General features: G+C 37.7%; 1 protein-coding gene across 2 annotated transcripts in view; it reads left to right on the top strand.

The window, feature by feature from the left end:
* Positions 1–3,157: 3,157 nt before the first annotated feature.
* Positions 3,158–25,203, top strand: part of scube3 (signal peptide, CUB domain, EGF-like 3) — a 114,008-nt gene continuing 91,962 nt past the window's right edge. For both annotated transcript variants that reach the window (XM_032575639.1, XM_032575563.1), the window contains exon 1: positions 3,158–3,667. In XM_032575639.1, the coding sequence (XP_032431530.1) occupies positions 3,568–3,667 (100 nt within the window). In that variant the 5' untranslated portion in view covers positions 3,158–3,567. The remainder of the gene's footprint in view (positions 3,668–25,203) is intronic.

Below are 25,203 nucleotides of genomic sequence, written 5' to 3'. Positions count from 1 at the left end.
ACCGTTGTCCTGCCAAAAGAGCTGCTACAGACTTAGCATTGGACCACTACAAGGTTGTCCTTATCCAGGGTATCATTTCATTCAGACTTTAAGACAAATTTTATACACAGATGGATTGTTTTGGATGCACTGTTTGCACTGTGTTTTATTTAGGAGTATCAGAAAGCAAAGTACTGTATACAAATCCACATCACATTTAAAAATATATGTATTTTTATTTTGTTTTCAACATTTTAATTATGTATTTTTTGCTTCAATTATCCACTGCTTTGGTCAGTCTATTAAAGCCACAAAGGAAATGCATCGTAGCTTGAGGTTGCAACCTTGCTGTTGCCTTTGTGCATATCACATCTCTGGAAGGTGTTGCATAAAGCTATCTCTGTCCCCATAAATTTCAGTCCAATTTCACTTACTAACCATGGAAGACCTTTGTTGCTCTCCTGACACCTTCTTCATTCTCCCTTTGCTCTTTACCTAACATGCAGCCAAAGTCCTCTTCATGAGGAGTATCATAAATTAAACATCACCTATGTTTCCCTTGTGTGTCTGTCGGTGTAAAAAATAGCTCGTCTCGGTGCGCGGTGTGTTGCCCGTGCACAGCACTCTGTCTTTAATGACGTGTTGCCAAGAAAAGTGTGCTGATCCTCTGCAGCAACTCGTGCTCTGTCTCGGCTGTAACCGTGTGCACTGACTTTCTCAAACTCCCAGAGTGGCTGTGAGCTCATTTGGTTACACAAGTGCTCACAATTACCCAGAGATTTGGCCATGGGGACACGGGATATTTCTATATCCCTGTCGGATGTTATTTTAATTACACCAAACTGCTCGACTTTGTGCTGCAGATTGACATGGTTTCTTTCTTCTTCTTCAGAGGCGTCTCTGAAAGTTTACCTGTAACCAAGTTTATTTCTGGCAAAACAGAACAGAGAGGCTTGTGAGACCATATTAAATCACATCTTGTATCAAGGCTTTTAATTTAACTTAATTACATTATCACAAGTCATCTCTAAAGCACAGGTAATGACAACATTCAGATAGGATGAAAGATAATGAAAATCTGCCTCGAGCCATTTAAGTTTGTGTGTGTGTGTCTTTAATTCTCTGTGAGGCAGAGCTCTTATCTCCAATCAGCGTCATTGTGAAACTCTAATTATATTTGATTGAGTAAAAGAAATTACACATGAGAAAAGGGATGATAATTATAGTGCAGAAATCTGCGCGCACCATAAAATGCAAACATAAATGCATTAACACAGCTGATTAATTCAGGTGTGAAAGAGGCGGCAGGTGTGAGGATGCAGATGGTCTGAATGCGTTGACGCTTCCTGAAATAAAATAGTTGAGAATCAAACTCGTCAAGGATCGTTCTTTGATTTGGGGGTTAATTTTGTGCTCATAATCAGGTGTTTGCAATAATGACGGATATAGAGCATCTTTAGTGCAGCAATTTTCACTCGGGAAGCTTTAATGTCCTGCTGTTGTCCTATTTTCAAAGGAATGTTCTTTCTTTAGAAAGACTCCCAATATTAGTGACACCAGACATGACTTATTTGATAAAGAGAAAGGAAAATTCCCACTGGGAAAGACCCTGTACTAACAGGCAGATAATATGGTGCTGGTTATGGTTTTGGATCAAGATGACAGCCAACAGTATGTGCATGCAGGTGTTTTGGTAACCAGATGATTCACATAAAGCTTTCACCAAAGCTCCTGTAAACAATTACTGATTATGAGTTATTATGCCTGAGGAAGCAATTCATTCTGGGTTGCACTTTAAACAACCGCTGTAGCCCATTCTACATCTTAACTGAACATAAATAATGCATTTTTAATGTCAACCACTGGTAAATACAGGTAGAGAGCCTTATAACAATTTTTTTACAGAAGCATAATTTTAGTCTGAAAAATAGAGCAGGGCAACACAGAAACACACATGACAAAATGCCAGTTATGGCTTGATTTCTTCATGTGAGTGGACTGGATAAGTTGCTACTGACGTCTGATGAGAATTTTATGTCAGCTGTGCTTGTAGAAATGTATCTGTGTCTGTAATGAACCTCTATCTGTTAGAATCCTGAGTTGTTTTGAGGTTTTATTATTTTTTTGTTCCTCAGTTTCTTTCTTGGATCAGTGTTGTGTCTATTTTGTTTTAGTTCACTCACTCTTTGTGATTATATTTTATTTCTTGTCTCTATTTTTTGTAACTCTAGTTTAATTATGTTTCAGTATTATTTTCTAGTCACCTATGTTCTCTCTCTCATCCCTTGTGCCATTTTTTCTCTCTCTGTCCCCTCACACCTGCAACCTGGTACCTCATCAGCCCAGGTCTTTTGTTAAAGCATTCACCCTCCCAGAATTTAAACCCTTTTCTTGCTCACACTCCTGTTTGGTTCCTCCTGTTAATCCTTGTTACTTCCCTGGATTTTCCTGAATTTGTTTTGTTCTGGATTCTTGTTTTTGTTTGGCTCTGGCTCCCTGTGCTGCCATGCTTTTTCCTTACTTTTTTGTGTCTTAATTTCTCCATTAAGTCTTTCAGCATGATCCATGCTCCTAGCTCTTGTCTGCATTTTGGTCCATTCTCAAAATTACACCTCCTGCCAAGAGATCACTTTCAGAATGGCATTACTGAAATAAATTAACTTTTCAAAGATGTTCCAAGTCCTGAAGTTAATGTTGGATTGCTAAGTAATTGTAAAACAAGCTTTATTGAATGGAAAGTGGAAAAAAAGGAGAAAAAATTTCCTGAACATGTATCATAAGAAAAGGGGGCCCAACAGAAGTTCTGCTCTGGGCCTCATATAACCATGGCTCGCCTCTGCTTTAAATTATCAGGTATAAATGATGATCTCCACGCTTTACTGGGTAACTACAGAATGCAATCTCCAAGCTATTACTTTTGTCATCTGAGGCGTTTATAAACCCATCAACCCTGTTGCCCCCCCTTAAGCTCTCCACCTTCTTACAACAATTGCTTTTTACCACACTGCCGTGACGGCAATTTATGTTTTTGCGCAGGTGCACGAGCCGGACCCGCACCTCTGCGCACGTGGTAACCCCCTGCTCACCTTGAGCCCAGCCAGCACCTGCGTATAAGTTCCTGCAGAACAAAAAAAGAGAGAGAGGAAGAAATAGAGAGAGGCTGAGGTAGGAGCTGGAGCGTCGGAGGAGTCAAGAGCACTGATCGGACGCTCCTTCCTCTCTCCTCCCCCTTTAGACCCCGTCGAGCACTCCATCTCTCGCTCCTTTCCCCCCTCTCTCTCTCTTTCTTAAATTGGCACCGTCTCTGAGCTCGAACCATGATAACAGAACAGGCTTATTGCGCTCCGCGTTGTAGGGCTCTCCTCAACCCCGATCACTTTAAACTGAAATAAGAAGACGTTTAGAGGAGAGAGAGGGGGGAGAAGAAAAAAAAAAAGAGGATCGCACCGTATCCTGTCAGCGGGTGCTCAGGAGGAGTAGCAAGACACTATATTTCTGCCACACACACCCTTCTATGTTCTGTGTGCTCCTGCGCATCGCAGATCCCAGAAAGTGTTCCTGTCGTGTTGAAGTAAAGGAAAAGTTACCATGTATCTGCACGCTTTGGTACGCGCAAGCCTTGGATTTGTGGGTTTCCTTTTGGTCGCCTTTGTCCAACAGTCAGCTTCAGGAAGTAAAACCACTCAAGGTAAGTTGTCGCCTCCAAGTGCCTTTCATTTTACTAATTGCAGCCGATCATGTGCCTAAATTAATCAGACTGAAAGCAAACACGTGTCCAAACCACTTAGAATCAATATCAGGGGCGCCCACAGAAAGTTTTCAAAACGGGTGGCCAGATTTTTTTTTTTGTTGTTTTTTTTGAGGGGGTGGGGGGCACATAATCTTGGGGGTGGCACTTAACAACCAAAAGCCAAAACTAAGTTTTGTTGTCATGGGATAGAAAGAGGGCTAAGGAGCAAGGTTGGATTTATTATTACTGAAGAAGCACCAATCAATCGGCCAATTTTTCCTTTATCCTTTTTGTAAAATGCATAAAAAAAATAAGTGAGTTAAACCATTTTAGACCCAGAAAAACGTAATCCAGGACCATGAACACCTACTTTTTTGAGTTGAATAAAAATCAGGCAAAAGTTCAGGTAGCTTTAATGTAAAATGTGGGAAATCTTTCCATTTTAAATTTATTTATTTTTGTTTACAAAATAAAACAAAAAATACAAATATTTGTATTTTTTTTAAAGTACCAGCAGAACAGACCTAACAGAAAACTGGAAATCGGTATTGGCCAGGAAAAGGGTGATCAGTGCATCTTTAATTATTACTTAGTAATTGTGCACTGCAGTGGACACAAAAAAAACTTACTTTTCTATCTTAAATTATTAATAAAATATAGAATTTAAAATGCTACAAATGAGATTTGGTTGGGCAGAAAATTTATTTGTCAGACATTATTCATGAAACATTATTTACAGATTAAAAATAACAGAGTGCATTATTATTGTTAAACAATGTAAAAAAATGTCATGTAAAATTTATAATTGAGAAAATGCATTCTTAAATGAGGAAACACCAGAGACCGGTATATACCGTGCAAAAAATAATAATTTTGGAAGTCTAAACCACAGACGTGAAGTTCCATGTTAATCATAAGGGTGGACAGTGTTGGCACCACAGATCTGAATCAGGCAAACCATGATTACTTTGAAAAGAAGATCTATAGTTTTTCAATTCCAGTTTTTTTGAAGCAGATGCTTCCTGTTTATTCTACGTCTCATTTTGCAATTATTTAATTGCTTCTTATTGTCATTCATGCTGCGTCAATCTGCACAGTTGCTTATATTTATGAAGACTTGCCAAGACAAAAACAAACAAACAAAAAAAAAACCCACAGTGAGACTTAAATTAAGTTGTTTTTTTTCTGAGTTTGCTGTTGTTGGAATGAAGCTGCTTGCTTTGATCTTGAGATGGCATCGGTTGTGTGAACGGTTGCGTTTTGTAGGTAATCCTGCAGGTAATTGTAGCAAGAATACGGGGAGGTATTTGTCACAGTCTAGACAAGTATTTGACACCAGCCTGCAAGACACACACACGCACACACAAACGGTGGAGTCTCTGTCTGTCAGACACTGTAGAGTGCTGTCCTCCTCCCTCATCTTGTGAGAATTCATTCAGACCAGACTGACCCGACCACCTTACAGGAACAAGAAAAGACACGGTGTAAAACCTTCGGCTCTCTGATCCTCTCTTCTTTCTCATTTCAGCCCCTCTCACAGGTTTTCATCACTTAATTTTCCCACAATACAAACGCCGAGCAAAGCTACCCGAGTATTTGCATGCAAAGACACATCATGGTTTGTGTGTGAGTGGCTGATTGTGGTCAGTGATGTTTTGCACTCACAAAAAGACATCTCTCGGGCGGTCGGCAAAAGAGAGAGAGAGAAAGGGGGTGGGTGACTATTTTGCATCCTGGGTGGTCTGCCCCCACTTGTGGGAAAACTCAATATTTACATTTTGCAATTAGAACTACTTTTTTCTCACTTTATTCTCCACAACATCGATTACACACTTCCTTGTAGCGTGGAATGCTCCTTGGGAGCAAGCGGGGCTGTAATGACATGCACCTGTTTGTTGGTCACCGAGTGAAATGCTCCGGACGATCCACTTGATCGACTTCTCCTCCGGTTCCTGTTTATCGGTGCAAAGCGTGCTCCTTTGCTGCGGCTCTGACGCTATTTGTGAGCATGTTGTGGGCCTAACTGCAAATAAATATTGTGGTTTAATGTTGATGACAACTCCAAGATGCTGAAAAGTCTTCAAAAATGGAAGTGGTTTAAAGAAGAAAACCAGAAAGAGATGAACAATAGCTGGTTTAAAACAAAAAACAAAACAAAAAAAATGCAATTTGTTGGTTGAGTATTCAGTGCAGATGTTGTCTTTCATCAAAGCCATTCTAATCATGGCACTGTTTCTGGCATCAACCATTACTCAAAGAAAAAAAGGGAGTGGGAGAGGAGAGAGAGAGAGAACGAGACAGGGAAGATTTGAGGATGTGGTGGAGAGAATGACAAAGAGGGGGAAAAATGAGAGCAGGGGAGATTAAATGCACGGAGAGAGGAGCTACAAGTGAGCAAAGAAAAAAAAAGGGAGCTGTACACGTCATGGCAAATCACTTTCCCCTCGAAAGGAGTCAGGATCTCTTGCGGTGGCACCAAGGCAACGGTTGGTGTGGGGCTGACATGCTGCTGTGGCTGGCTGTGTTGGTGTAACCTCTGCTCCGGGGCCCTGAGGGTCTAAAGACGGAGAGCTGCCGGAGTGGGGTGGAAGGCCACATGCAGGCCCTGACACACTGTGGGAACCGAGCGGCCTTAGTAATATGAGGCCCAAGTGACGGGGAGGCTTACCTTGAGATGCTAACTGAGTCTGCTCTGGCTGGGTGCGATGGAAGGGAAGAAGAAATCCCCCAACGCTCACTCACCCCTCTCCTCTTGCTTTGTTTGCTTTGTCCCCGCTTCCTCTCCTTTGCACTTAATGAAGGAGCCATGCTTTTTCTTAGTCAAATGCATCCAGTGACTGCATTATACCCACTCTGTCAGCCATTGCAATCATCTCAGATGATGATTAGCAGAGCTCCATTTCATTGACTTTTATCCATTCTTCTTTATCTTCTGACATGACCAGATGTTCAGCAGGTCTGTGTAAGACCGCAGCGCCTTTATACAGTGACTCTTCCAACATTTGGGCAACGTCACGAATCAGTTTCTGGAACTACTGTGAACCAGAAATGCCTGTTGCTAACACTGTTATCTTGCTGAAAGAAGGCAACTGTACTTTTCACTCAAGTACAACAAAGACAAATACAGTGGTTTGGAAATACATTATAAGGTTTTCCCCAGAAAACTTGCTAAGCCCAGTAGTTGGAGCTCTCTGCAGTAATTCATCCAGCGGCTCACCTTGTATTTGAGATTTAAAAAATGCTTCAAGTTGACATGAAATTTGAAAATATCACTTGATAATTACAGTATGTGTTATTGAAAGATGCATAAATAAACACAAACTATAAAGTATTTAAATATGCAAACATAAAAAAAAAAAAAACTTAAATAGGCAGTGCTAAGCCTGGTGGGGGCACGAGTAAAGCCTGGTAGCCCACCAGGCTTATAACACAGTGAGAAAACCCTGTATTATATTTAAATATACTCCATAGAAAGACATACGATTTTGGAGGCAGATTTATTTTTTACATTAAATCAGACAGAAGTTTTTCAGTAATTCAGATTACCGAAGCATTTATATTTGCTAGATGCTAGCTTAATAAGAGAATTTTTATTTTAAAATTTTTATTTTTATTTTATCTACAACTACTACTCAGTGGTAGTTGTTATTGTGTCTTGTCTCTATGCTGTAACTGCGAAGTAATTTCCCTGCTGGGATGAATAAAATACTTCTATTCTATTCTATAACTTGTAGGGATTTTGTTTTATTACTTTCAAGCAGCTTGCAGTATTACAATTCCTTTCAAACAACACTTGAAACACACACTCACACATGACCACGCCGTCAAACTGGTCTGCCTTCTAAGTAAGAGAAAAATATGGGAGTGTTGTTTCAGCCAACTGATTGACAGTGTGCAGCAACAAGCTATACTAATAAAAAGAGGTTTTTACAACCTTTGAAGGTCAATAATTATTAATGGCAATGAGAATTTAAAAAAACAAAACAAACAAAAAAAAAAACACTTTTTACCCTTTGGCCAGATTTTATCTCATAAAAATGCAAGGAATAATGTTTTTGTACTTCTCAGATATTTTCAACAGCTTGAGGTGTAACCATAAGTATAGCTTTTATAATTTTAAATTCTCATCCATTTTGCAAGGTATGAGAATAAGACCTCCATTAAACAGCTTGGTATGAAGCTCTCTCTTTTTATCATCTCATCATCATTAAGGACTGACTCACAGGAACAGTATGATAAAACTTTTGGTGTTTTGAAACCCAAACTGTGACAAACCTTGACATCTTCAACTGGCCCATGCATGTATATTGGAAAGTTTTCTCATAATCTTCTAATTTGTCAGAATAAGGATGGAAGACTCATTCCATTCATAAAGCTTTGACATTTTTATGGCTTGTAATGTTGGAGGGATTGCAAGAACCTTCCGTTCTTAATCATAAACTTTGTTGCAATCTCCTTGTGTGGGTTTTCAGTAGGCCTTTCACTTTCTATCTAGGGTTAGTTAACCTGCTTTAGCTTAATTGGTAACTATGTAAATCTGAATAGATTTTATTTTTGAGTACAAAGCGTCTTGCTGTATGACAGTATGGACGAGCATCTTCTCCCTGTGATGACATCCTTGTGTCACCTTGTTTAATTTTTAAATAATTTTTTAGAAAGCAATATATTGTTTTAGAAAATTCATACCTTTTTAAAAAATATTAAAATCTCGACTTTTTCGCATTATGTCACACTGGAACACTAAACATCAAGAGTTTACGTAAAAAAAAAAGAATGGCACAGGAATGTGATTTTAATTGTTTTCCTAATAAAAATCAGAAAAGTGTAATGTCTAGATATATTTAACCTTTCTGACACTAATAATATTTAGCCTCCATTTAATATTAGCAAGAAAAGTTTCAAGATTAAATGACACAAAAACAGGTCAAAAATAAATGTATAGAGTAGCTTCAGCCTCCTATTGTCTTCATGAGTCAAAAACGTACAGCAGTAATGACGAATTGACATATGACAAAGGAAAATAGTTTGCAGCGCTTTTACACCTTGCAAGACACCTAAACTGACAGGCCTGGCAAGGAAGGCCTCTAGAAATCAAGAGGGCCATGCTACCTTTGGAGGAGCAGCAGAGATCAACATGTATATAAAAAAAAATCTCCCTATAAGACAAAAAACAAATCATACTACACTTTTGAAATGAAAACCATGCATGCGTTACCTTCCTTTTCACAGTTATGCGCTACTTTGGGTTGGTTTGTTACTCCTTACAAGATATATGTAAGTTTGTGCTTGTCATGTGAAAAAGATACCAATACCAATACCTTTTCAAGGCATTTTAAAATAAAGTTTTTGACTTCATATTTATGCCCTTTGGTTGAAAGAGTTGAAGGTTGAAAGGATCATTCAGACAGAGCTTTACTCCTGCCAATCGCTGTGGCCTTGAACTCAGTAGATTGTGCTGTTTATCAGAAAGGGAGAAAAAAAGACTGGTGGCCAGAGATTGCCTTCTGTTATGCCGAGTCATAATGCCTCGACATTTGGACACCACTTTAACGTCTCTCGTCATATTCACTTTTCATTTCACTGACTGCATGGTTGTTGCTCTGTCCTCTCACTGTACAAGTGGGATAAGCAACTGTCAAACCTTCCTCTGAGAATGACTTTGCCTTTAAAACAAGCAGACTTAAAAGTGCCTACTTGTCTGCTTAGGTGTCGTGCACAAATGAGAAACAAAAGATGTTCTTTATTCAGGCTTTCTTGGAAGGAAATGCTTCCAAGAAAGCGTACATATGCACAGAGTACATATATTTTTGCAATCAGCATACTCTAGGAGCTTTTCACGTTCTCATTATGATCAGAGCGCTCGAGGTAAGTTCAGCTTTGTTGTGACCCCGGGTCACTCTCTGATGAGTGGGTGGAGGTTACCTATCCAGTTTCTCTTTAAGCAGAAATTAAATGTTAGCATCTCATCTGTTCCTTTAAATCACCCCTCTGGGACAAATAGAGTTTCATTGAATTGTTTGAAACTGGTGCTCCTTGGAAGCTGTGGATGTTGTTCATGAGAAGAGAGACTTTATCAATATTATCCTGGCATTAGTAGAGTGGTGAAAAAAAAAAATCTAATTCTGTCTAAAACATTAAATGTATGACTGATTGTTTTCTGTAAAAATGTCAAAAACTCTGGGTTCAGGAAACTAGATTTTTTCCACTGAATGTTAACAATTGCATCAAGTCAATATACTGTACTTGCTAACATATTAATACATCTTGGAATTTTCTCCATATTGCTATGTTACAATGTCAAGTTTCGAGGAATCTCCTCAAAGCTTGTTTATCATTTGTGATAATTCTACAGTGAAAGGGACATTATTTATGTTCTTTAAGTGAATGTTTAGCTATATATATACACACACCCACACGCACCCACATCTAAAACGTGTGTTGTGCATTTGTATTCATCCCCAGTGAGGAAAGTGTCTACACTAAATTTGCACATCTATAGATTTAAACTTTTGCCCACTCTTCTTTTGTAAAATAGCTGAAGCTCTGATTGCATGCAGATCATCTGCAAACAGGAATTTTCATCTCTTGCCAGTTCTCAGTTAGATTTAGACACTTGAAGCTTTTCTTGGAACTGTGCCATTGTAGTTCTGACTGTATGCTCAAGATTATTGTCCTGCTTGAAAGTGAAGTTGTGTCCCAGTCTCTTCAGGCTCTTAAAGATTTTCTTCCAAGATTGGCATAGATTGGCCTGTGCAGCTTCATCCATCTTTCCATTAACTCGAGCCAACTCCCCTCCCTCTGCCCCACAGCATAATACTACCACCAACATGTTTTACTGTAGGGCTTGGTTGTTCAGTGTTAGTTCCTGAGCATGGCGCATGGCGTTTTGCATGAAGGTCAAGAACTTAACTTTTTGATCTCATTTGACTTGAAAACATTTTTCCACAGAAAAAGTTTTTGTTGTTTTCCTACACGGCTTGTAGCAACATGCAAAGTCGACTTGTTATTGGCTTCATTTAACAATGACTTTCTTCTTTTCACTCATCTCTAATAGTAGTTTAAGTCTAAGCCTTTTTCTGTCTAAAGATTTTTCCACCTGAGGTGTTGATCACTTCAGCTCCTCCAGAGCTTCTTTGTAGGTTTTAATGTCTCTTTTAATGTCTTTGTAAATCCTTTCTCTTTATTTGGTGTGTGAGCTGTTCAAAGATTGATATATGTTTTTTAAACTGACCTGGCTTTAAACCTCTCTTCAACTTTACTTTGCCTGCCTGAACTGTCTGTTGTGTTCCTCAGCCTTCATGATATTTGATCACTGATATTTTCTGAGGGCTTCACAGAACAACTGGATTTATACTGAGATTAGATTACACACATGTAGCTTTACTATTTTCTCATTAAATAAATTAGGTGGATTACAAAAAGTTCAGATATAAGATTTCAAGAGTGTATTTGTTTTGTGATAATGAATACTTTTGCAAGGGACTGTATTTGACTTGGTATTTTCTACAGTAACTGCATTTATAGGTGTTTTAACCTAGTAGGAAGTGATTTCTTTTCTTCTTGTATTAAAACCATAAGCCTAAATCTCCACAATGCTTATTTAAAGGTTGCTTGGGTTAATGAAAGATTAATTACACATAATGTCATGCATTAGTTTTCTCACACATTTACATCTGATAAGACACAAGCTTTATTAAAAAGGGATTGAACAATCACAAAGCAATTAACACTCCTATGTCTTCATTGTCATATTTAGCGTAAGTAGATTTCTTTTCAGTACGTCACCTGATAGATCTTTAGGAATGTGAAAAAGCTGAAAAGCAATCAACATGCTTTTATGCTTGTTTTTAAATTTTTGTCTAAATTCGTTCATATAGTTTGTCTGGCCTGTAACTAACCAGTAAGTGTCTTGTGTCTATTTTTTTTTTTTTTTTAACCCTGCTGCAAATCAAAATGATCACAGAGGATTGCAAAGATATGTTGAACTTAGCTTTTCTTGAGATGCCCTCCTTTGCTTTTCTTTGATAATTAAAACTGATGTCATTCCTAATACCTTGTGCAACTACCTGAAACCAGGCAGAACAAAGACCTTGTTTATTCCATACACAATCCAAGGTTTTCCTCTTGTTTGCTCAGCCTTGCTATGTGAATAAAATGTAGTGGCTGATGTCAGCATGCAGTTTAGTAAAGCTTTGCAGAGACAGTTTGTACACAGAAAGGAAATCACATCTCAACCTTCCTGATATATAATTTAACAACGGAGAGGCAAATAATGTTGAAATTTGCAGACTTTAATTTGTTTGTATCTCTGTTGGTTAGACAAACAAGTTCATCAACTAAGAGATGGTTTATATATTCAGAGAAGAGGCAACGCCACAGAGTTTGTGGGAGAAAGAATTCACTGTAAAACATAATTTTACAGGATCGTTTCCCGACCTGATGACCTTTGCCGCATGTCTTCCCCCTCTCTCATTACCAACTTTCCTGTCTGAACACTAGACACTAGAGTCAATAAAATCTTTAAAAAAAAAAACGCAAAAAATTTGGTATCTTAATTGTGTGACTGACGTTATAAAATCAAACCACGTCTGGCATAACGAAAGCAATAAAATGGGAACCAGTTTGTCCTGAAAGGGCGTACTGCTGTGTTGTGCTGCATGTCTTACGGATGCAGAGGTGGGCACCAAGGCGCTGGCACAAATCCTCCAGCTCCTTAATGACCTGTTTTCTCTGAGCACTATGGCACGAACCGGTGTTGTTTGATATGCTGTGTTCTGGTCCGACGTTTTCAGGAGATTGCTAGACTCTGGGCAGGCAGAGTTAAACCCAAACGTCTAACTCATTAGTAAATCCCATTCTTGCTTGCAACAAGAACGGGACAACCGCCAGCCATCACGACCCCAGAAACCAGCAAATCATAGTGGGTGTTCCCAGTCTCCTGACACCGCCATGGTCACTCACCCCAAGCTCTCAAACTCAGTTTCACCCCATTCATGCTCCCACACCCTGAATAACCCAAGCTCGAAGAAGCATTTTCTTTCGCTGTTGCTGGAATATGCCTTACAACAGCATAAGATCTTTCTGAAAGTACTAACATACTTTATCAAATCAGTAATGAGAAAAAAAATACAAAAAGAATGGCTTGAATGTGTATGTAAACAAGATGCATAGCAAGGTCTAATAAGTTTATCAAACAACTTGCAGAAGAGCTGGATTGAAGTTTAATGTCAGCTGAACTTCTGAGACGGTGGAAGTGACCTCTGCTGAAGAAGATTTTTATCCTCTTCTACTTACAATTTTTTACTTAAAATATCAGAATGTTGGAATATCAATGATATAATGTGAAATAGTATCTACATAAAATCCAATGTCATTGTTAAATATTCAAAATCAGAAAGCTAAATGGATTTGTTGTTCATACTTTTAAGTAGAGTTGGAGAAAATAGATAAAAATACAAAATTGATCAAATTTTTGTATATCAAAAACAGCTTGCTATATAATTTAGCATCCTCAATTCCTCAAATATCAGAGTAAGAATCTGAAAATATTCATGCCTGCTAATTTTCTCCAATTATCTTCACACAACCTTATGTTTCCTTTGCTTAAATGTTTAAAACTTGTTCCTTCTTTTATGATGTACATTGTCATAATCCACCTATTTCAATTTCTAATAGCTGCCAATCCAGATGATTTGAGAAATTATTCCTGGATCCGAATCTCAACCTTACTGCCAAATGGTATGCAATGATCCCCAAAATAATCAATAATGCTACTTCTTTTTATCTGCACACATTGAGCCACTGCTAAACAAAACCGTAATGTGTTGACACAGCAGATACCCTGCGTAAGGAACCTATCAGCTATTGAAAGCTTCTTTCAAGGTACCTTTCCCCCCTTTCCTTTTTCAGAAAAACACTTTATCAGCAGCTGGTGAGACCTTGGCGACCCAGATTTCTTTCTTTGGTACATCCACAACAACTTTGAACCTAGCGGTTTGGAAACTCAAGGCTTTACGGTACAGAAAAATACAGAATGCACTTTAATCTAAACAATGTGGTCCAAATGATGGTTCTCTTAATGTGGCATTGTGGTTAAATGTAGAAAACTGTCCTCTGTCACGCTGTCCATGGCCTTCCTGTACAGATGTGGTAGTTTATTGATGACATCCCTGTTGATGAGTTGGTACTGATGGAACTCTGACCACCATTCATGTAATATTGTTTGGATGCAATATTACATAGACTAGAACATGTCAGGTGAAATTGTATTAAAATCCTGCTTTCAAATAACCATTCAGTCTTAACCTCATATTTTGATACCCCTGTATGTCAGCTGAAGACTTGGTGAGACCTCAAAGCACCCCAGCCAAACTCACCAGGTTTTAGATTATTAATCCATTCAGCGGTCGCATCACAGACTTTGCGTTTGTTTTCGTGTTTTATGACTTACTGATTGGGGAACTGTGGAGAAGATCTCAGATGTTTTTCCATCCGTCCTTCCTTCTTTTGCCCTCCCACTTATTCTTCTCTGTGACCTCGGGGCTGAATAATGGGGCTGCGTCTGTCTTTAAGAGTTCTGTGGGGTCAGGGAGGGGCGTCATTATTAGGCCAGTCTATGTTGGTCAGCCTTGTTGGAATGGGGGGTTGGGGGCCGGAGAAAGAGCCTTGTTTACAGACTGTGCATGTTTACATTCCTAATGGTAAGCGCCAGTTTTAGTGACTGCTGGAAGTGAAAGGAAATGCTCTTATTCTGCTTAGTAATGGAAAAATCCAGCCCCAATACATCCAGGAATCCAGATGAAAAAAGCCAAGTTATTTATTTGGTGGGCTCTGGCCTGTGCATTGTGGGCAGAAAGAGGAATGACTTCACTGATGAATCTGACACTTCCTAAATGGACAAGGGCATGGGAAAAACTATACAATTCCCTGCTGTATTTAGTGAACCCCACTGAGCTCCACATTTAAGTTCATTTCAGGTTGTTTTTGTAATAATAGAAAGGTGAATCCCTGGTTTCATATTTGTCATCCATCATGCAGGCATTTACAGTAGGTATACATATTATTTTCAATCTGTAAATCACCTCTTTGTTTTTAAAATGAGTTTAATAAATTATTCATAAGTGTAGAAATGGTTTTACTAAGCAGTCTGTATCTTCCAAATGCTATATATGTATATTTTGAAGATAAACTAATTTACAACTTCAGAAAGGGAGATTATTCACACTCACTCAGGAAAAACTCTCTACAATAACTGTGGAGGAGCTGCAGGGACCCATGGCTTAAGTGGATCCACAGAAAGACCTGCACTGTATATTGAATTGCTTCTCCCATTACATAGTCAATATATGCAATGTTCCAATACCAAACGACAGCTTGGATGCAATATTACATAGACTAGAACATTTCAGGTGAAATTGCATTAAAATTCTGCTTTCAAATAACCTCCATCCCCAATCTTGATGTCAATGATCATCACAATTTGTCACTGAGATCACGTCTTCGTCATGATGATGTGATAATTATTGACATAGCCATTATGATTTGTTGTAGGTTTTCCTACAGCCTTAGTTTTTAATTACCGGTACAAGTTCTGTTAACATATTGACTTTTTAATCTAGATTATGTTTTTATCTTTCTGCATTCACCTGCCTTCAGTCTGACTTGTACATCAGTTCTTCAGTTTATATACATAGTGGTCGTTCTGAGTGGTACCTTTTTAAAGAACCTTGTTTTTCCTCATACTTTTTCATAACAAGCTCTTTGAGTTCCTGGGTTCTGTTTGAAATTTTTTGAAGGATCTTTTTGAGGATTATGTGCCTTTGAAGCACCCTTAGTTTGTTTGGTTATTCATTAAAACTTAGTTTGTGTTCTGTTGGCTCTGCCTGTTTGAGTCCCAATTTCAGTCCTCCAATTATACATCTCCTGTACCTCTGCCAGAAAAATCTGTGGCAGAAATTAGTAAACAAAGCCAAGAGACAGTCTATGCAAAAAGGTTTCACTTTGTTTTTATTAACACATTGCTGCTGCTTTGTGTTAAATGTGGGATTCATGCACATTGAAACCATTGGCAGACATACAAAATGTGAAGAGGAATAGACGTTTTCGCTTGTTAGCAATTACCAGTATGTTTCCTGTGATTGATCATATAAATTGAAATTCAATTTTTATTTTATTTTAAATGATTATAGGCAGGTCTACGCTAAGTTTTTAATATCATTTATCCAGGTTTAGACCTACAGACATAAGAAATAATCATTTTATTTAGTTTTTGTTTGTCATGTTTTCAGGGTCTTTACTAGTAAAGTTTTTTTGAGCTTTCTGATGTTTTTATGTGATGTACTTATTTATGTATGCATTACTTTATGTCAAACACAGTAAACAAGCTAATTGAGATCACTTTGGTTTTTATCTGGAATGGTGCTATGCAAATAGTTAAACTTAGTTACAAAACTCAAATTAGGTAAAAAAAAAAAAAGATTTCTGTTGGGTTTTGTTACAAAGTAGCTTCTTTTAAAGGAAAAAAAGTGGAAATGTATCATACCTTGTTACGTTTGAGCTTCTCAGAAACATTGCTTAGTAAAGGACACGCTTTTTTTAATGCAAAAAGTTAGCATTTCTAACTTTTGCTTTGCCCTGTTGAAACCTATGACCAATAATCCTTTCTCCCATCAGCCTTATGTGAGCAAAAACTTGTATCTGATTTTAAATCTGTTAGTAAAGTGAACCCAAAGGAAATGAAGCATTTTACAAGCGAGAGGTTAGTGAGCTGGCTCGGTAATGAACTGCACATCCAGGTCACTGAGCTCCACCTTTTGCAAGTAGCAGTAGTTAATAGCTGCTTTACAGCTTAGACAGACAAGCATTCACTTTATACGTCCGTTTGACAGGAAACAACTAAAAATATCACACCCGTGCTGTAATTGCTACTTTGCTGTCTTTATAGTTGGTACTGTATCTGGCCAAAGCAGCCACCAATGAATGTAATTGCTGTGTGCAAAGTGGAAAGTGTCATGTCAGTTAGCTCTGCTTGGATTTATATATGTTACACAGCTGGACTAAGTGCCACCCTTCCTGCGCATAAAATATGCTTCATGAGGCTGCAAGAAATCACTAACAGTTGAGGAGAAATGCTAAGAGGAAAGAAAAATCTCTTGCAAGTAACAAATTATTTTTTGTCCCTTCAGCTCCTCGTAAAAGATTTTTAGTAGTAATGTTCATCTACAAGACACGACTTCTGATAACGACACCATCATGTTAGCTTCTGTGTATTGAACTTATTATTACTCTACGATTCACTTAATTACTGTAATAAGTGTTTTCCTTCAGGAGGTGGTCTGGAGGTTTGTGACTCATAGTCTATTAAAGCCACACATGGTAAAGGAAAGGAACCAGATGCCTGGACCATCAAAATCACAGAATGGCCACTGTTCAGTCAGAGCTTGAGGTACCTAGAGAAACCCTCAGTAAATGACACGCTTTTTATTCTGATGTTTCCAGGCTTTCGTTCTTTCTGTTTCACTGAGAGGACTATGAAATGTTTATGGAAGTGCTGACTGATTGAAGAAGCTGGCACAAAGATTCAGTGTTTGCTGGTGTGAACTGCCTCCCATAATTGACACAATAATACAGGTTTAGCATATACAGCACCCTCTACAGGAGGACAAATTTTTAGTTTGCCGGCTGAGTTCAGCAGATTTGAATTTAAACTGTCCTGGTTATTCAAAGTTCAAGTATCCTGAACTTTATCAAAGTTTCCTGGCATTTCGAAAAGAAGCAGACCAAGACTAAAAGCTGAATATTAGTCTCATCTGACAAGACCAAATGGTTCCAGTTAGTTTTAGTGGTGTTTAGCAAACTCTTCACACTTAAACTTTTTACACAGAGACCTGGTTCACATGTGGATCATTTTAGCCATTTCCTGACTTCTAATGAATACCACACAATTTCTCTTGTCTTTTCCATTTTCAACAGTGGCTTGTTAGACTGGCTTCTTTATCATTTCTTGTGCATATATCATGGGGGGGGGGGGATCTGAGTCAGTGGAATCGGTAGAGGATATCCTTTGATTAACTTTTGGCTTTTAATCCTATTTTAGAATTGGATTTAATAACAATAACATACTTTTCGCATATGAACAAACTATGGACCACCCACACTCCCCACATATCAAACCTGCTGCTAACAGTATGACATTGCATTTAAAATTTTTCCCAACATTTGATCTTTTTCTCAACTTTTTGATTTTATTCTTCAAATCTAATATCAGATTTATTCCAGATAATTTAACTTTATTTTATGATAGAAAATAAAACTAAATCAGCAAAAAAACTTCACTTTTTTTCTCCTTGTCACTTTTATTCTCTTTTGGAGAAATAAAGACTTTATATTCCCTATATATTACATTAATAAAATGGACAAATAAAACAATAATTTACGTAAGTTGAAATTTGACGCCATTTTCTCAAATTACTAGATATTTGAGTCAAGACTTAATTTTATAATATTAATTCCTAAAATTTTGTGTTGCTTCTAAAAACGTTAAACTGTGACATTTTATGTTAATTTGTGGGGGGTTTTTTTGTATGAAACAGAATTTCCTATAGTACGCCTCTGTATTTTGTGCAACCTCAGTTGGCACTATTCAGGTCTTTGCTTGACTGTAAAACATTTTTGCTGCATGGTCTGCATGCAAAATGTGTTGTGTGCACCTTAACAAAACAGTTATTTTGTTGCAGACATTAGCGCTAATGAGTGGATCCAAGCAAGAAATAAGCCCCTAAAAGCCTGCTTACTACTTATACTTAAATGCCTTGCATATAATGGCAAAAATTAATGCATTCATAATGTATTTTACCTTGCTAACTTGTCTGAATCTCATCTTGCATGTTCCTATCTACGCCTCTGTTTTCATTGGATTATTCTGAGGCTCAGTGGTCCAAGCAGGGAGGTACATGGGCGTCTGAAGTTGTGATCACAGTATTTGAAAGCCTAGGATCAGTCAGTGGTTATGACTCCTAAACGTTTTAGAGTGTGTGAAGGATGAGTGTAAATATCCCAAATGGAAGCGGTGGATATTTTTATTCAAAACCTTTTAGAGGCTAGCTGGACAGCCAACAGTATGTCCCTTCATTAGCTCAGAGGGAAAAATGGGCAGTAGCTCTGGTGAGATGCTAAATCTTGTCTCATGTTGACGTCTGCATTTCATCTAAATCTTTTTTTTTCTTTGTGGTTTGGAGGGTGGCCAGTGTGCTGCCCTGATTGACCTAAAAATGCCCCGGTGTGCTTTAAAGGGTCCTCTCAGATCCACGTTTTAACAAAAAGATTCAGACGGCTTTGTATCAGAAATGTAGGTGATGAGGTGAGAACTCCCTTCAAGCGATCTTAAAAATTCTTGTCAATAAACATAAATAATTGTTTTTATTGTCATTCACACTATTAGAAACAACAGACATTGCATAGAATATCTATTATTATAATTTTAAAACATATTTAGTTTAGATCTTGAATCTGATTTGTTTGTTTTTCATCTTTAGGTCCATATATAAGTGTTCAGTAACCAGATTTCAGCCAAAGCTTTGAGCATGTTCAATTCATTTACTTTCTGGACTTGAAGAGGAAAACATCTCTTGTAGTTGTGAAGGACTGCTAGATGAGGACTGAACCAAAGTCTGTACTTTGTGACAGACGAAGGACCCACAAAAGCAACTATTGTTCATTGAGAAGAGTTAATAGAAATAGAAAAAGAATGCTAGATAGCTCTGAGTACTTGCCAAATACAGCCACTAAGTTAGCAGTGAAACATTGAAAATTTAAGTATTCAGAACATTTTAAGATTCACTGGACAATATTTTTACATGCACAGATTTTTCTGATGTCTGCCATTTTAGAAAATGCTTATTTCCAGATATGATGTCTGGCTTGAATGTTGGAGTATTACATTGAAATCCAATTGTTGCTGAAGACCCTCACTCTTTGTTTCCATACAGAGTTTCTGCTCAGTTCCTAAAGTATTATTTAGACCTTAACTCCGTCTTGCTCAACCGCAATCTGAACTGTAGTGTAAGTGTGGTTTAAAGATAGATAATTACAATACTTTTCTCTGTAATTATACTCAGTTTGACAAACACTGTGATCACAGGAACAGTCTTTTAAGGTCTTGAACTCAGTAGCCTTCCTCTTCTACCACAAAGAGCTGATGAAAAGGAATCTGAAATGGACCTTGTGGAAAAAAAGGGAGTTGTACTTTGCTTTTCCTACACATATATCTGTTATTCTAACAATTTTTATTGCTCCCGTAAAGAGCATCAGTCATTCTGGTGCTATAGACTAATATTTAGAAACTGCTTGCAGGCAGCGTACGTTCTGCTACAATATTCGGGTCTCCAATCAGTCTATTTCTGTCTCTGGAGCACGGTTGATGGGTCGAAAGGGGAGCAGGTTTGGGGCAAAGCAAACAGTGAGGGTCTCAAAACTCCAAGTAAACATTACCCTGCATATGAACTGCACACCTTTGGGCCTGCAATTCTCCCACACACTCACACTTGTGCTCCAGCTTCTCCAGTCTCATTTCTGGTCACACACTCTTCAGCCGGCCCAGTTAAATGCGCTGCTTATCCTGGGGCCTTCCCATAAATCAGGGAGGAAACACACCTCTGACAAGGTCTCACCTCCACAGCCAGCAGCCCTCTTAGGCACCTCTGACTCTAATGTGAGGCCTGCTTTTGAAAGAAACAGAATAAGTTTACACTGAAATGCTCTTACCAACTTTTTTTTCAATTTAATTTGTTTGATTCATCTACAGTTGAGGGCAAAATAATGATGCCCTACTTTAGTATTTACTTTGTTCAAAAGAAATATTCACATCGATGTCTTTCTTGTTTATTTGTCTCTGTAAAAGAAAGTAGCATGATTACAGATAAACATTATAAATTAACTTTGTTTTAATCAATAAAGATATGTTGTACTTGGTTTATGCGAAACGTACAACATCACATCTTAGACTCGGTCCAAAAACGATTATTCTAGAAGTTCTGGTCTTTGTCTTCATTCTTTCTGGCAAACTTGTTGTTGTTAGAGAGCAAAGATTCTTACTCACCTCTGAGGAATATTAAATGTTTGCCATCGATTTATGATTGGACAGGAGTTTACTTTCACATCAACAGTTTTGTGTGAATTTGCTTGGACGATCAGAGCTGAGCATGTTAGTGGTTGTTTTTAATGTCCTCACTTGTGTATTGCTTTCTGTTCTGTGAAATGGCTGCGTGAACCGTTCTTAAATTACTTATCTAGCTAAAGCTGCTAAAGTTTTCTTTCTGACGGCCTCAAACAACTCTTGGGATGTCACCGTGGTTCTCACTCTAATGTAAACTGTTAAGAGCAGACAATCTAAAGTCTTTGGTTGCGTTCACACCAAATGAGTTATGCGTGTCAAAAACGCATCTGATGCTTCAAGTTTGATTTCAGAGCACTTTGAATGCAGATGCTTGACATTTTGCTCCACACCTAGCATTTTGCGCGTTGGGCATATCTGGTTTACATTCAAAGTCTATGTGGAGACGCGTCAGACGCGTCAAAATTGCTCTAGGCGTTGCCGGGCAATTTGTCGGACGCGTCAAACTCTCAAAACATTCCAAACGCTTAAAATCGCGCCGCATTGGACGCACGAAACATGCCACGATGGACCACAAATAGACTTTGAATGTTAACCAGATGCGCCTGACACACGAAATTGGTGTGAACGCACCACTGAATGTGAAACAAACTTCTCATCTTACACACCTGATGTCATCCAGCAAAAGTAGGAACAGATGTAGAGGTGACCTAAATTATTTTTCACCAGATATAGTTTTTTTTTTGTTACATTTAAAAAAAAAAAAAGATCCTTTAAATTTTATTATTTAATATTTCCTGAATGAATGTTATTAATCAGCATTGTTGAGAAGGATATCAAATATCCATGTCCAAAAATATATTTAAAAAAAACACCCAAATGTCCTAATTTGTCATGGCTGTGTAAAAATGCCCTAACCTACTGTCATCAGTCTTCTTTGCTGAGGAAAAAGATGTACGTCCAGGGATTTAGTGCAAGTCTAACAGCAAATTTAAAAAATTTATTGAGCAAGAAGAACATCATGTGTGAATCACTTCCAGGCAAAATGTTTTTCATTATTCTACGACTTCCTCTCATCCAACAAAATCATTAAATTCAATATTCCAAGGATGTCAGTGGGTTTAAACAAAGACTCGCACCATTTGTGGATTTAATATGCTTAAGTGCCTGAACCAGAGGAGTACTTCAAGAGCAGCAATATTCAAAATGACACTATCCCTGGAGGAAACTGTTTAAACATCTGAGCCATTGCCCAACATGTCTTTCTACTTTAGTTGTTTTGACGTTGTTTATCCATCCTTGTCTCAAAGCGCCGACTTCATTCTCAGCCGCTTCAACTTGTTTCCAACAACTGTGATTCCTCAACACAAAAGAATTAAACTCTCAATGAAAAACACAATCTTTTCATCTCAGAGCATGAGTCAATTACCAAACAGCATTACTGAACACATTGTACTCAGAGGATCGTCTCCTGGACTGGAGCAAAAAGCTGTATTGGTTCTGACATGTTTATTTCCATGGCAAAGCCTCTTTGGCTTTCCAGCAATACCAACACATGCAGCTTTTGTTGTCCATGTGTCTGCTGGAAGGCTCCCAGTCGCCTTCATGGCTTGATTTTTAAACAGTGCTCTGACAGACGTGGATTATTCAAGTTTATGGGGCCAGCCTTTCTTCAGTTGTATTTATTTGATTTTCCTTGGCTGAAATCAAAGACAGCGGGAGAGTGTGAGACCCATTTAACATTTAACAAAGGTGTTTTATCACTAATCTGGGAACTTCAAACAATTTCAATTGGTTTGACCAGTCAGTTGTTTATTCTTACATCTAATTAAGATACAAAAAATAACCCCATAGTTGAAAAATCAAATGTTAAACTCAATATCCTTGTAGAGTGTCAAATAACTTAGTAAAATGTTCAGCTCTGGTAGTTGCTAAATGACTGGTGAAGAAAAGCTTCAACATTAGCAAACCTAGGAAAACAGCCTTATTGCTCAATGTGGATGCTGTAGATGTTGATGCAAAAGACTGAATTATCCTAGCAAACCACCCAACATGTGTACTTCATTTAAAGATAAACACGAGGCAGAAGATGTAACATTACATTTGGCATCAGTGGTACTAAAGAGATAGAGGGAGTACTTCAGATAGTGAGCTTCATATTGAAGATTTATCAAAGATCTTAGCTGTTGAAAGTATTAGAAGTCTTCTGTCCATCTATGTTTTTTCATATCTTGAAAAAATCTAAAAATGTCTATTTGTCCTTGTTAGTTTTCAGTGTTTCCAGTCAATGTTAACTGCAGTTAATGCATAAATTCTATGTTGGACAAAATAGCCAAGTGAGAAAAATGGTAGTATGCCCTCCAGCCCATAACTCAAGATAACCTAAGCCACTACAACTATAAGTTTTGTTCAAAAAAAAAAAAAGTTTTAGGTGCAGTCTGAAAAGTAGATAGGGACTCTGCCTCACAGGCTGAACCTGGGATCTGATTCCACAGGAGACTACCTTTTCACTTTTAGAAAATCTGCTTGATTATTACAAGATTTTTACACAAGAAGTAGATTTTTAAATGGCATGCTGCATTTAACAGAGAGCAAACGAAATTGAGCTATAAGAGGAAACATGATCTCTGCTTTCAATTCTCGTCAGACCTCTTGCTGGAAGAATTTGAATAAGATGACGGCTTTTGGCTAAATTTTTGGGGCCTCTTGATAGTAAAAATTGCAATAGTACAGCCTTGGAGTAATGCATTGACTAGTTTGTCTGTGTTAGTCTATGACATGTTTGTAATGTTGGCACTCTTGCAAAAGTGAAAGGAGAATCTCTGTTCATTTCCAGTGCCATTTTCTTCATATGAGGATTACGGATTTTTCATTAGCTATTGGCTTCTGGTACTTACTGTTTTACTAGACTTGTGTTGAACAGAATAACAATTTATTGGAAATTATGTGTAAATTGCAACTTTTTTTAAATGCCAAACAATGTATAGTAGATATTATGCAATTAAAAATATTACTATATCACACACATTTTCAGAATAAAAATCAGAAAAACAGAAAAAGGACTAGCGTGTGACATGTTTTTACATTAAATCTTTATAAGAGATGTGGGGTTTTTTTTACATATTTGTTAAAACTGTTACTCTATCATGTCAGGATGGTATTAGACAGATAATCAGTGTAAAAAAAATTGAGCTTCTCTGCTTTGTCCCAGTGCTAACTAGAAACAACCAATCTGAACTAGGAGGACAGTTTTAGCACTGTCAATCATGCTTGTGTAGTTTGTTGTGACCCAACCAGTTTAGGTCTAGGGAAAAAAGATTTTTCTCATTTGACCAGGTTGTTTTGGATAGATATTTTCTTATCACTTGAAACCTGCATTGTTTTGTATTCTCTGGTTATTTGATCTGATATTCAGAGAAAAATTACCTTTCTTCTTACTTTTGTTTTTAAATGTTTTAATGATTTTGTCCTGCTGTACCTCTGAGCTTCTTCTCAACCCCTCAGGTCAGCCAACCAGCAGCTTTTGCAGGTTTTTAGGTCCAGGTGAAATCTCAGAGGGGTCAGCGCCTTTCCTGTTGTTGCCCCTCAACTAGTAACCTGTCTCTGCATGTTAGAGAGGTTTCTTCTCAGCCTGCTTTTAAAACTTGTCTAAATACCTATTTTTATTATTCAGCTTCCAACAACAGTAACAGTTTGGCCTTATTTGTTCTTTCGTGTTTTGTTTTATTGCACTTAATTTTTGTCAGTCATACTATATTTGTCATGTATGTTTTTCTTTTTAATATATGCTTTTAGTATGCAGTTATGTGCAGCACTTAGTTTCCGCTGTAGTTCTTTTGAAGCACATAAAAAATGAATAAAGTTGATGTAGTATGATATTAAAACTAATTTGATGAGCTAAAACATGCAAGTGTAAGGAGAAAAAAAGCAAAAGCAGAAAAAAACCTGCGAGCTGGCAAATATCTTTTTACAGCACCGTATATTTAGTTTTAAGCTCCTGCAGTTTTAGTAACAGGGATTTACAGCATGGTTGCACTGTGAAATAGTGGTTAGCAGTGTAGCCGCATAACTAAACTGTCTAAAGTTCATATCTCTATGCTGAGTTTTCCTTCCTTCTCAGTGGAAGTGTGTTTTCAGTTCTGTTTTCTTCCACAGTCTGACACAAAATACATGCTTGATTAATTTGTTACTGTGAATTAATCTTAGTGGTTAGTGTGCATGGATGCATGTCTTGTATCCGGCTGCATTGTTTGTGTTATGAACGAATAAGTTTTAGTGTTGACTCCATGTTTTATTTCTTGAGTGCTGGAAATAGACACTTCAACTCTAAGGAACTGAGGAATCATAAATTAAAGGTTAGCTGCATGATTTTACTAGCTCAGGT

The sequence above is a fragment of the Xiphophorus hellerii genome, chromosome 1 (assembly GCF_003331165.1).
Source record: "Xiphophorus hellerii strain 12219 chromosome 1, Xiphophorus_hellerii-4.1, whole genome shotgun sequence".
Classification (NCBI taxonomy): domain Eukaryota; kingdom Metazoa; phylum Chordata; class Actinopteri; order Cyprinodontiformes; family Poeciliidae; genus Xiphophorus; species Xiphophorus hellerii.
The sequence above is the reverse complement of the archived record's forward strand: the minus strand, read 5'-3'. Positions and strand labels throughout refer to the sequence as shown.